Source organism: Macrosteles quadrilineatus, unplaced genomic scaffold (assembly GCF_028750875.1).
Source record: "Macrosteles quadrilineatus isolate MER2022 unplaced genomic scaffold, UCM_ALF_1.0 Scaffold_2__2_contigs__length_208266976, whole genome shotgun sequence".
NCBI classification, from domain to species: domain Eukaryota; kingdom Metazoa; phylum Arthropoda; class Insecta; order Hemiptera; family Cicadellidae; genus Macrosteles; species Macrosteles quadrilineatus.
In genome coordinates, this window is record NW_026542595.1 from 139,663,132 (window position 1) to 139,675,614 (window position 12,483).

The 12,483-nt window shown below is 35.0% G+C and overlaps 1 protein-coding gene across 6 annotated transcripts in view; it reads left to right on the plus strand.

Moving 5' to 3' along the window:
• LOC128985741 (centrosomal protein of 164 kDa) overlaps positions 1 to 12,483 on the plus strand; it is a 96,620-nt gene that overhangs the window by 61,912 nt on the left and 22,225 nt on the right. For all 6 annotated transcript variants that reach the window (XM_054405567.1, XM_054405568.1, XM_054405569.1 and 3 more), the window contains 4 exons: positions 8,929 to 9,040; positions 10,055 to 10,185; positions 10,960 to 11,090; positions 11,944 to 12,187. In XM_054405567.1, the coding sequence (XP_054261542.1) occupies positions 8,929 to 9,040; positions 10,055 to 10,185; positions 10,960 to 11,090; positions 11,944 to 12,187 (618 nt within the window). The remainder of the gene's footprint in view (positions 1 to 8,928; positions 9,041 to 10,054; positions 10,186 to 10,959; positions 11,091 to 11,943; positions 12,188 to 12,483) is intronic.

Below are 12,483 nucleotides of genomic sequence, written 5' to 3' on the forward strand. Positions count from 1 at the left end.
AGGTGAAGAAGGATTAAGTGCAAGTGAAATGTGTCAAGGTACAACTGTATCATCCTTCAAAATTCCGGATATGAAGTATTATTGTTTGTAAATTGAAATCTCCGATAAAGATATGTGTAGTTCCGTGGTCTATAAATGTAAAGTGATAAAAATGTGTTAAACTTTATCTTCTAAAATGCAATGATGCAGTCATTATGTCGTCTAGTTCTGCAAAAGCCATAATTTGTGACGAGATATTTGATGAAAATAGCTTACCATCAGAGCAAGGTAAAACAGTTTTACAAGGAACTTAATTTAAGATTAAGTTAAGTTAGGTAAATCTGTTTTAAACTCTTGGTACATTTGAACTTTAAATAGGTAGTCACTAAACTTGTATAGTGGGCTATCTTAGCATAAGTTACTTATTCTCATTTTTTTTAAATTTAACTAAAGTAGTTTCAATTGGAAACCAATATTATAACTTAAAAGTTAGGCCTAAGTTACCTAAAACTTAAAAGCTTAGTATGATCCCTAGTGTGGGGTAGGTTATCAACTAGCCGAAACATTAAATTTCTTACCAGCCTTTTTTTTAGCTCATATAACTTAAGTTACGCGGAGGATATGCGTCGGTTAACCGGACGTGGATTAGGCGTCTGGCAGTTACTGTCATAACCTAACCTTACCAACTAAACTTGCTGATAAAGAAAAAATCGAATGGAGGTTAAATTCTGTTCATAAAATAAAATTATAAATGCCAAAAATTCGAACAAAAGATGTACAGTAGAAGAAATGGCAATCAAAGCAAAATCTTTGACAAAAAGTTAAAGATAGCCTACCGGTTGGATTTGGTGACTATATTGCCTAAAATATATAGCCCAGTGTATGGCGGGGTGTTTCGATCGGATTGCGGGTAACTTAATTTTGAAATCGCCCGGCGACTTCCAGATTGCTAGATTTTTCCTGGCAATCCACCAAATTGTTGGTGATAGGGAGATCGCTGGGATAAGATTTTCAAGTATGTGGGACCAAGCAATCGTCTCGAGCGATATTCTCCTCGCGCATACACACTGATGTCTTACTGGCGTCACCTGAAGTAGCCTAGTATTATTATCTTTATAATTTCCTTGACTGCATTTAAAACAGCTCTGTTCCCTAAATCATTTTCAATATTTAGGCTAATGTTATATTGCTGTTAAGTGACTTAAATTCAAGCTCCATTCTCACACTGATCAACAAACTGATTTAATTGCCACATGATGTCATCTGAGACTGATTTCTGGAGTAAAAAAAAAACGTTCTGACTGATTTCTGGAGTAAAAAAAAACGTTTCGCCCGGCGATATGATTGCTGCTCATCGACTGGCAACAAAATCACCTTATGTAGCCTATGGGGGGCTTTTAAGCTGGTGACATTTTTCACAGGAGGTATTCTAGTGAGAGAGAGAGAAAGAGAGAAAGTATTCAAACGCTTATTTAGGGTTAGTTGTTGAAAGCCATACAAGTTGGGTGAGTTATTTCGTGTATGTGCTGTGAATCGAACCTGTCCCTAACTAGATCAAAGACCGAAACGCTAACCACTTGGCTGGCAATAAGTTACACCATTAATCTGGTTGTTATTAACATTTTGTTGTTGTTGAGAAAGAGTTTACAAAGCAATCATCCATCCATGGTACTTATTCTACCCCGTATGTTGATTCTGTAAATACTCCTCCCAACTCGGAGAGTTTTGTTTTGATCCACTCCTGTCATAGGTTAATTCTGTATGAAAAACTTCTTCAATCAACCTACTGCGATTGCATCATAGCATTCCGCCACTAGGTAGGCCTAGCCTTACTGCTAACCCACTGGCCCTAAATATTTTGTCGAATCCAATCTACGAGCGCTAGTGTCATTGTGTCCTTATGGTAGCAATTGACCTGGTGGCTCAGTTGGCTAAGGTGTTGCACTGATGAGTGTAGCCTTGAGGTCTTTTTACTTGCTCGGGTTCGAATCCTGTACTTGAGCAATCCATATTGAGCTTGCTAAAGAGTGGCTTAGCTGTGGCCCACAAACAGTGTCCGGGAGGAAGCTGGGCACACAACACATGTTTTGTTTCTTTTTACATTGGTATGGAGGCTTTTGTTCTTTTTTTGCTTTTATTTTGGCTAAAATTGGACATTTCGTGTTGAAATATTAGGCTACATATGATATGAGACATAAAAGGACATAGGCCTAACCTACACAGATTTTCATTAAGTTAATAAGTCAAAAATAATTCTGGTGTCAATGTGTTAAGTGTCTTGATTTTCCTAATAAATATAGTCTCTAGGTTATAGGCTAAGCTATCAAATTACGGAATCTCCACAAAACCAGGTTTTGGTCGGGCTCGCATAGCCGACAAACAAAATAGTGACAAACAAAAATAATAAAGGTGAGAACCCAATTTTTTATTAGTAAAAATCAAATTGGCATAGTATTTTAAATTAGGTTATTTTGTTTCTGACGTATCAGTTAGTTGCGCCAAATCGGACATAACAGTCCCTAGTTTGAATACCTAGTATTGATCTAAAGCTAAATTTATTGTCGTCTACCAAACCCAGCGTAGTAATTTTCTGTTTCAATTTATGACCACCGTTCTTCAATATTGGCTAGTAACTTAGTTTAGTGAAAAGCTGAGACAGTTTGAATGTTAAATTAATGTTTATTAGATGGATAGTTAGGGTTCATTTAAATTCTTTAATGTTGCCGTTTAACTCAAATTCAACTAGGCTAATATTCCCAATGTTATGTTATTATGTCATCATTTATTGCAATTTACTGAAAATGAAGTTAAATCTTGCTACAAAGAATAACTAGCTCCCTTAGGCCGCGGCTCCACTTGCCGTAGATTGCAGCGCTGCAAATTGTAGCCGGTCAGTTGAAGAAATGGGAAGGCAGCGATCAAACGAAGGCGGCTCCACTAGCGACAGTCTGCAGCGCGCTACATTTTACGGTGCGCCGTAGAATGTAGCGTCGCGCGGGAATGGAACTCGGACCATTTTCGCGCTACATTTTGCAGCCAACAGGTGGCTCCACTAGCTGTAGATTGTAGTGCCGCGTCAAGTCACGTACAACCGACAGGCATACATGGACAAGACACACACGCTACAATCAGTTTAGACATTTTAAAGTGTCCTTACTTTTTTTATTTTTGTGGATTGATTTGTAATCAATGAAGCCTGAACTGGACTGTGAAGTTATTACATTAGAAATTATTAAATTATTACATCGGGAGTCTGGGAATCTTGTTTTATAGAGGTTGTGTAGGGGTTTCCTACTTTATATTATAAAGTAAAACAGTAGTGATTGGAGACACAAATACGTGAAAACATTCAATGTTTTTAAGTGCAGCAGTCGTACTTTTGTTATAATTATTAGCCCTATAATAAAAAGCTAATAATGGCGGTTTTAGATTATTATTACAGTAATAGGTACAACAAAAACTCACGAAACTCATTGATATTCACCTTACATTGGTTACTTAGAAATATTACTTCTGAGGGTGAATGAGTGTAATAAAATTAAAATAGAATAGAAATAGAGATAAAATGGCCATTATAGTAGAGTAATTCGACACACCAAGGATTGTTGAAGCGAGGGTTCACTGTATAAAATTAATTAGTTAAAATTCAGTACCTACACTAAAATTACCTTAATTTCACTGAAAGCCTTTCCTATACTCCAATTGCTTCTTTTAGTTTGGTATCCTTCTAAAAACGTGTTGATACTGATTCTATTAAGTAATCAAACTAGTTTTGGGACATTCGATAATATTCAAAAAACTTGTCTGAATACTTTTGTAGTTTAGTATGCAATGTGTGGAACATCCCTTCGGACTTTCCGTTGCTTAATATTGGATGGATCCACCATTTTCCTGCTGTAATCGGCGTCATCTTGATAAAGTACACCACGATTACTAGAAACTAGTAATCGTGAAGTACACTGATAACAACAACAACACTACGAATGTTAATTTGCGGCTTTATACTGGGCCAAGTTGACCTCCGCGCTACACTAAACTGCTAGTGGAGCCACGGTGCTTATGAGGACGCTGCAGATTGTAGTTCGTACTCTGCTGCTAGTGGAGCCACCAACTGTCGCGTGTAGCGCGCTACAATTTGCAGCGCGACAATTTACGGCAAGTGGAGCCGCAGCCTTACTGTGAGGTAATGCTAATTTTGTTTAGAGATTTATATTTGGCACAACTGTTTTCATCCAATCTAAATTTTAATTAGATTAATTTTGTGTAAGATATATTTGTAAAAAGATGTGTACTCAAGACAACATACATTACATTGTACTTTTGGTTCTAATGACTTAAGTTACAGTAATTACCATTGAGCTAGATTAATGAGCAAAATTTTTAAGTTGCCTCAAGTATTGAGCAGATAAATTGAGCAATTTGTTCCATAAAGTTCGAGAATTAGATTTAAAATTGCTTGAAAACTCTGTCAGTATGGCTGACGGATAAAGCCTTTCCCTCAAAATAATTGTTGCCTATTTTGACTAATAACTTTTGTGATAAAAAATAAGCTTATTACTCAAGGTTTTTACAAATAATAGGCTACTTTTCATTTTCTTAACCCTTAAAGAAATAATTTTCTTATAACACTATTATTGAAACCTTGTACCATTTTAGTACTTAAGGTTATCTTATCTAGGCTTAAAGCTCTAAATAAAGAAAATGTGTTTTTAATTTCTTACAGAATTATTCATACTATATGAATTATATTTATGGTATTTAAAAAATCTTGGGGACTTGGAAGAAAAAAAATGGCTTTGGAAACATGTTGATTTTTATTACTTTTACGACCATTAGGCCTAATTGACATATTTTTGTAAACCTAATAAGTTTACCTAAGTGTGGCCATAGATAATACACTCCCTTAGTAGATTTCTCATCCTTATGGATCAGCTGAGACAATTTTATTGTTAGTTCTGTCCAGCGCACTGTAGAGGAGTTTTGACGATATTCCATGTAGCCTACTGTTTTATGTAGGCCTACAATATGAAATAAAGACGATTTGATTTGAGAGGTCGTGTTTTGTTTACAATTTGTTTGTTGTTATTTCAATAATTCAAAACCTTGTTTAACCAAATAAAACAATCTAATAATAAATAATAACCTTCTAGTTACATAACCAAACAGTAAAACACAGGTCATGAAAATGACCCTAAAATAATACAATGAAATGTTGTCTACACTAGCGATCAGTGTAGACGTACATGAACTAGACACGAAAAACAAGCTTCAAAATTTACATTAAGATGATAAGTCTACTTGTGTTGGTAATTTTACGGTGTCGCTGTAGAGTGTAACTCTCTGCATCATCTGAACTGATACATTTTATTATAGGGCTAACTTAAATAGGCTTATATCATTGTCAAGGGTTAACCTGTTAACAAAAAATGAATTTATAGATTGAAATACAATTTTGAATCTTGAAACATGTTTTTTTAAAAGATAAGAATCTTCTTACATTTGCCAGAAGGTGCCAAATGTTTGACAATTCTTATCTACTATTTAATTTCAAGGGTGTCGAGGCTGCTCAATTTATTTTTTTTTTTATATAATGTATCGAAGTAATACAGTGGAATGTTGATAACAAGTTAAGTGTCATTTTCTAACCCCCTTGAATTAATTTTACCCCTAATCACATGTTAAATATTGCAAACCTCGGTAAGAAGTCAACCTTGATAACAATTCTTATTTAATAGTCCCAATGAAAGTTTTGTTATCGAGGTTCTACTGTACAACTAAATTGTTCTAATGTTTTTCAGAATGTATGGATTACCATTAATTTAAATTAGCTTTTACCAACAATGTAAAATGTTCGAAAGGAATGTATGCACAATAATTTGAAAACCAACGTAAAAAACAATCACACGTAGGATATTTCAAACTATATACTGTATAAAAAACTTTCAGTAGTTTCTGAAATCTTCATAGCTGTTCAAAAAATCTTTTTGTTTATTTGTTGTCATAAAGTGAGCAGGATTTAATATTCAGTTTGGCATGCTGAGTGTTTAATATAGACAGTTGTTATGAATGGGTTGCATGCCAGTTTGACTTTGTGTAGGAGGATTTGTTGTGGGAGGGAGGGAGGTTTGTGGCAATCAATATTACCATCAGCTGGTGCATTCACATCTCCACGCTTCAAGTGGAGATAAATTATTCAAAGGTCATCCGTTGACCCTCATTCATGGAAGGATGAGCTCATGTTTATCGTCCCTTGATCTCGGAATGATATTTTTGTCTATTATTAGGTTTTATCATGCAAATATTTTGGCCATGAAACTATTTTATTAAGATAATAAGTGTTATTAATTAAAAATCAATATAACATTTCTTATGAGTAGCTATATATAGTAAATTTACTTTTACTAGCTTCTTGATTACCATTTTTATGTGTCGGCACTAAGAATACAATAAATTACCCCCATTTCTGATATATTTATCAAGTTTTCCGATATTACTATAGTCAACTTTTACCAAACTTTTGTGTGATTGTTTGTCTTGTTGCTTTATAAGGTTTAAGAATACACTATTAATATTAGTAAGCTTAGATACAGTATTATTATGCACTGCAACAAACATTAATCATAGAGACAAATTGTAATTAATTAAAAACACCCACTTTGCTGCCAGCATTTTTGATATTTTGCTTAAATTAAGTTTTAAGCGTGGTTTATATTTAGTTATATAGTGACAGTTTTCCGTTAGCGATTGCGATTTTTCTAGTTTTTTCCTACCAATAAGAACAAGAAACCTAGAATCCAGCAAACTCAACGACAACATCAACATATTGACAATCAGTCTATCTATATTTGCACAATCTATCTATATATTAATTACGTAAGCCGATTCTTTGCGTCAAAATTGTGGGCGACTGGGAAGTCGTAGAATGACGGGAGAGAGCTCAAATTAAAGGTCTCGATCACGTGACAGCGGGAAAAATAGTGAAATTCCCTAAATTTTAACACAAAATTAGATATAACGTAAAATATTCTCCATAAGAATAGCATCATTAGAAGCCATTTACTCCTGATTTTTGTTTACTTCAATACAGCTGATCACGATTTATCACTAAGCCGGTACGCAATATTAACATTTGGATGACTTAATTGCCAGTCAATTCTGTAATGTACTATATAAAATATCGTTAACTATAATAATTAAGACTTTTTAGTTACCGGGATGTACGTTATAGAATGTTGAAATAAATTATTTTTCTGTGAAACTTTTCAAATTTGTGTATTTTTAACGTATAACATGAAATAACCATATTGACGATTAAATTAAATAATTAACAATTCGAGATTAAATGGAAAACTTCTGCTTTGTTTCTATTTACTTTCCGTTTTTATTTCAAAACATATGTTCAAGATTTATTCTACACTTTCTTTGTACATTTACTAACATTTTAAATTTTGGATTTATTGTAGTCTTTAGTCAATATTTTGTATGAAGTGAAATAACCTCAAAGGCTACTCTTAGGCCCCTATTAGACGAGGTAGCCTGGCGACGTCGCCAGCGACAGTAGTTGGCGGCGCACTGGCTACCAAACCTAGTAGCCAGTTGAGTAGCAAGAATTTTACCGCCGTTACTCATTTTGTTGTGAGTGCTTGTCTTGCACTTGTACTTATGAGCGGTATGTTTACAGTGAATAATGAGTGATTATAAGTATCTACTTAAGTCTTCAGTATTCACCTTTGTGTCGGCCAATTTCTGACACTTTTTCATGAGCTCTTCTTGCTTTTTATTTGCTTTTTTCTTTTGATATCCTATCGGAGTCGGAGGTTCTTCTTTTTTCTTTATATCTTCGCGTATCCCTTCGACTGAATCAGATGTAGACATTTTATCAACTGAAGTGAACAATTCCCCACTCATAACACAACAGAACGCAACACAACAGTGTGCAAGTACCCCCGTGATATGAACTGACCGAGTGGCGACGTGATACTGGCGACCTAGTGTAATAAGCTCCATATGCTACAACGCAGCGTCGTCAATATGGGTAGCCAGTGGCTACCGAAGTGGCGACGGGGCTCGGTAGCCAGTCGGTCGCCAAAGTGTGGCTGCGTCGCTGGCTACCCTCGTGTAATAACATCCATAAGAATCAATGACCCTTGACAAGCTGAGTAGCCAGTTTGGTCGCTGGCGACGTCGCCAGGCTACCTCGTCTAATAGGGGCCTTAGAAAATAGCCTGGGAATTCACAAACAATTATTTGTTTGCTGCCTTTAGCAGAATTAAACCTATGGAGTGATTCAAATTATTTATTGAAAATAACATCAACAAAAGCAAATAAAGACATTCAACAAACGGGTTTTTACACAAAAGATATGGTGTACAGGGATATCTATTCTGACACATAAATAATATATTTCTGAGCATGTTTAAATATTAGAATAATTTGTTTTACATTATTGAGCTTTAGGGACTTATGTCCCTACAGGCCACTAGTACATTAATTGAAGACCTATTTCCCGGCAAGACCTAGAGCCGGGACCAGTTTACTTTTCCATTTTTATGTCTCCAAAGAAAGACTATTATTTTTTCTTTCCCAAAGTAGAAAATCTAAGTACTCCTTAAGTACTCCTTAATCCTAAAATCTCTGACATGGAAGTATCTTTAGTAACTTAAAATGGAAGATCCACCAAAGAAGAGTAAAGTTTTTTTTTTCAGTTTTTAATTTTTACTTATTGTTTGCCACTTCTAATTTGGCTGCTTCAAACATTTGTTGATTTTAGCTAATTTGTTTATGGTTTTTCCCTCTTGTGTATTAATCATTGTGTGTTCTAGTTGACATGTTTGTGTTCCTCCCCATTAAGATCAGAGCAAATTGCGGATTCCAAAACTTGAACTCATTATTATTACATTATTTAGACTCACAATGTTGTATATTCTAAAATAACCATACATGTTACAGAGGTGAGGGACTATGCTATCAAGATCGGCATCAACCCCGACACTGAGAAGCATTTGCTTACCATCGCACTCGATGGGCTTATGTCACCACTGCCCGAGGAGTGGAAAGCTTGGTGAGTTTATGAAACCCAAACAATCAAATTATGTCTGACCACCCAGGAGCGCGGCCAATCCTACATAGCAAAAATATGTGTTAGCCGGACAATGAGCAGAAAACAACAAAATAAATTAAAATGTACAACTTAAATAATTTCCTTAATTAAGAAGAAAATAACTTGCAAATATTTACATGTAACAACAAAACTATAACAATAACAATGTTATTGTTAATTTGATTTGATTTGAATGACTCATTGGGCAGGCATGCAGCGCTACAGTCAGGAAACAGATGTACAGTTATGGGTGAAAAAACTTGGTTGCACAAAATCGGCAGAAAAACTGCCTGATTATGTTTAGTACTCACACTCTTATAAAACATGTGCTTCCAAAATTCTTATTTTATCTATTTATATTCACGTTTATTGTACAACTTAACCTTGTAGGAGGTTTTTAATGGTAAGTATTGAATACATGAAATGATACTGTTTGCAGTAATTTTTGTGATGTAATAATATTACATGTGATTTGGTTAAAGCAAGTTTGTTAATGTTAAATGAATGTTGGATGGGTTTACTGTTAAAGCTGTATGACTTACTGTCTACTATAACTAAATAAAATCATAGCATGCATAATGACAGTAATATTCATATCCTATCGAGATTGTTTACTATTTTTTTGAGCCTTAACCTAAATAAATTGACAAATCTTAAACTTTTTACCAGCAATCTCTGTCAGCCTACAATTTTTTTAATCTTTCCCAACATGCTTATTTATTAAAACTTCCTCATTCATGACCAAACTATTTGACTGATTCTAAATAACTTTTGCTACCTTAGAGATGAGTTGGTTTTTTTTTAAGGCCGGCTGACATAAGCCAAATCAGGAATCAAAATAGATTGTATTACATGTGATAAAAGGTTAAAAAGTGGTGCAGCATTTGTTCACCAGTCCTTAAACAAGTTGGCATGTTTTGTGCCAATAAAAATTATAGTTATTAATAGTAGGTAAATGTAATTTTGTTTTTTTAGTCTTGATGAACGAGTGAACCGCATCTACTACTACAATGTGAAAACCCATCAAACCCAGTGGACCCATCCCCTAGATGAACATTTCGAAAGCATAGTGAAGAAGAAACGACAGGAAGAGAGCATCTCTGCTGGTATGTGTAAACTACACTATATCTGCCGTTCAAAATGAAAGGATATAGATTCTGTTACTTTCGAGAAGACTTTCGGTTAAATATTTAGTCCCAACTTATAAAATAGTTTGATGGATAACGTTGACTGTTGCTCCACCCGTTTTCCAAACCTTCACCAAACACCCAAGTCTCATAATCACACAACACACCAGTCTATGAGACCAACAACAACAACCCAACCAACAACAACAACAACCCAACCAACCACTACATCAACCCCTATAAGCCCTCGCTAATTAATCTCACCTAAAAACCAATAACTTTAGAAGTTTTGAATAGTGAGCCAATTGACACAAAATATGAAACATTTAGTACAGGTCAACCAAATGCTAAATAAATAATACATGAGATACAGCTTTTATGGAAGGCGAGTTACAACTATTTCATTATTTACATCTTCTGACAATATCCAACACGAAAGATATGCAAGATTGACGTTTTAAATGGAAGATGTGAACTGTATTGTAGTTTTAAAGAATGTAGTTACAATTGTGCATTTCCACTTAAGCAGTAGTTGGCATTAAATAATAACAAAGTTTTGAACGCTTTTGGCAACAATAAAAAAAACAGTTGCTGTGTCACTGCGGTGAATTTTTGTATACATAACCAACCGATAGAAATACAAAAGATAAAATACATAGGTAGTAGTAGCCTACAGATAAGGAGACTCTTAAGGAAAATGCAATTTTATTTTTCACTGATTACTTCCTTTGACAATTTTATTCCTTTTTCTAGGTGATGACGACTCAAAAACGTCAATGAAAGAAGATCTGAAAAGTTTTGAAGAAGCAGTGACCACCTCAGACATGCTGCCATCCAAAAATCTTCCCTCCTCTCACAAGTCTAGACTTACCTCCCCCGCCAAGGTAGGGGCATGGAAATTAATATTAATATGTTTTTCCTTTGTATTGGTTTGTAAAATTATGATGATAGTCATTAATATTCAACAGCAAACTGTATTGTTGAATCTGGAGGAGTAAAGTGTCACATTAACATGTGGATACAAAAACTACTTCACAACTTGTTGTGGTAGTAGATCTCCTATATTCATTGATAAGGACAATGAGTTTACTACTGTTTGTAAAATGTCTGGCACAAACAGCATGAAACAAACATGCTACCTTGAGCATCCTTGCTAACTTGTTACTTTGTTGGCTACTTTTAGATCTCATTGAAAAAAGTACCTGAAAAATACCATCCCTTCCTCTTGTCCTTTTTATTATAACATAACACAGATTAATCTAGTTTTGTCTGTTGTCTGAATATTCAGACCTAAAGTTTTTATTATGAAATAATTTTTAAAAGAAGGTGGGGATTTTTTTTTTTTTTTTCTTTGATTACCTTACCATATTCCCTTTAGCCAATCAAGTCACCTTCACTGCTGGTATGTAACAGTATGTTTTTATTTCATCCACAACTACTTAAACATAATTCTTCCTAGAAATTATTACTATTATCAATTATGGTGGATTTGTAACGGTATATTTAAACCCAAATGAGATGCATTGTGTTGCTTTAGTACTGACTAAGACCAACTTCTTTAGCCAAGATAATTCATAAAAAAAACTAATGATGAATGATTGCTGGTCCAGTTTCAAACAGCATACTTGTTTGTTTTCCATGTGTTATCTTCAGCTTGTGGAGAAAACATACTAATTTCTATCCTAAATAACTGTAAACTTATCTAAAAAAATAATTCTTACAAATAACTCTTTGTAGCCCCCGTCCCCTGATGGTAGGAAGGTGCTCAACCCTATTGGCCGTCCACCGCTGCCGCCCAAACGTCGTGCCACCTCCACCTCCCCCAAGCGTGGCCTCAGTCTGCGTCTCTCCAGTCCGGCCCCCTCCCCCAGCCGCATAGACATAGACTCCCTGGGCGTCCCTGTCAATGTGACGGCTGGTCTACCTTCCCCGGACGTCAAGGAGAAGTCTGGCGCTCGCTCTCCCGGCATTAAGCTAACTGGTTGGTGGAATAGTGATAGTAGGGTTGAGGGGTAAATGCTGTTGACGTTTTTCATCTCGATTGGTAAAATACCAATGTTTTTTCACAACAATCAAGAGCTGAAATTTGAACCTGACTTCAAGTGAGATAGTGCAAGATAGGTGACGATTAGTATTGTACACAAACTTAGTCCATGCCGGATAATCACAACAAGAACAGTTAAGAATAGACAGTTAAGTAGTCAAAAGAAGAAAAAAAATCCAAGAGGAAAACAACTCCAACTCTAATTACTCTGATCTCAAGAAATCTTTTTAGTA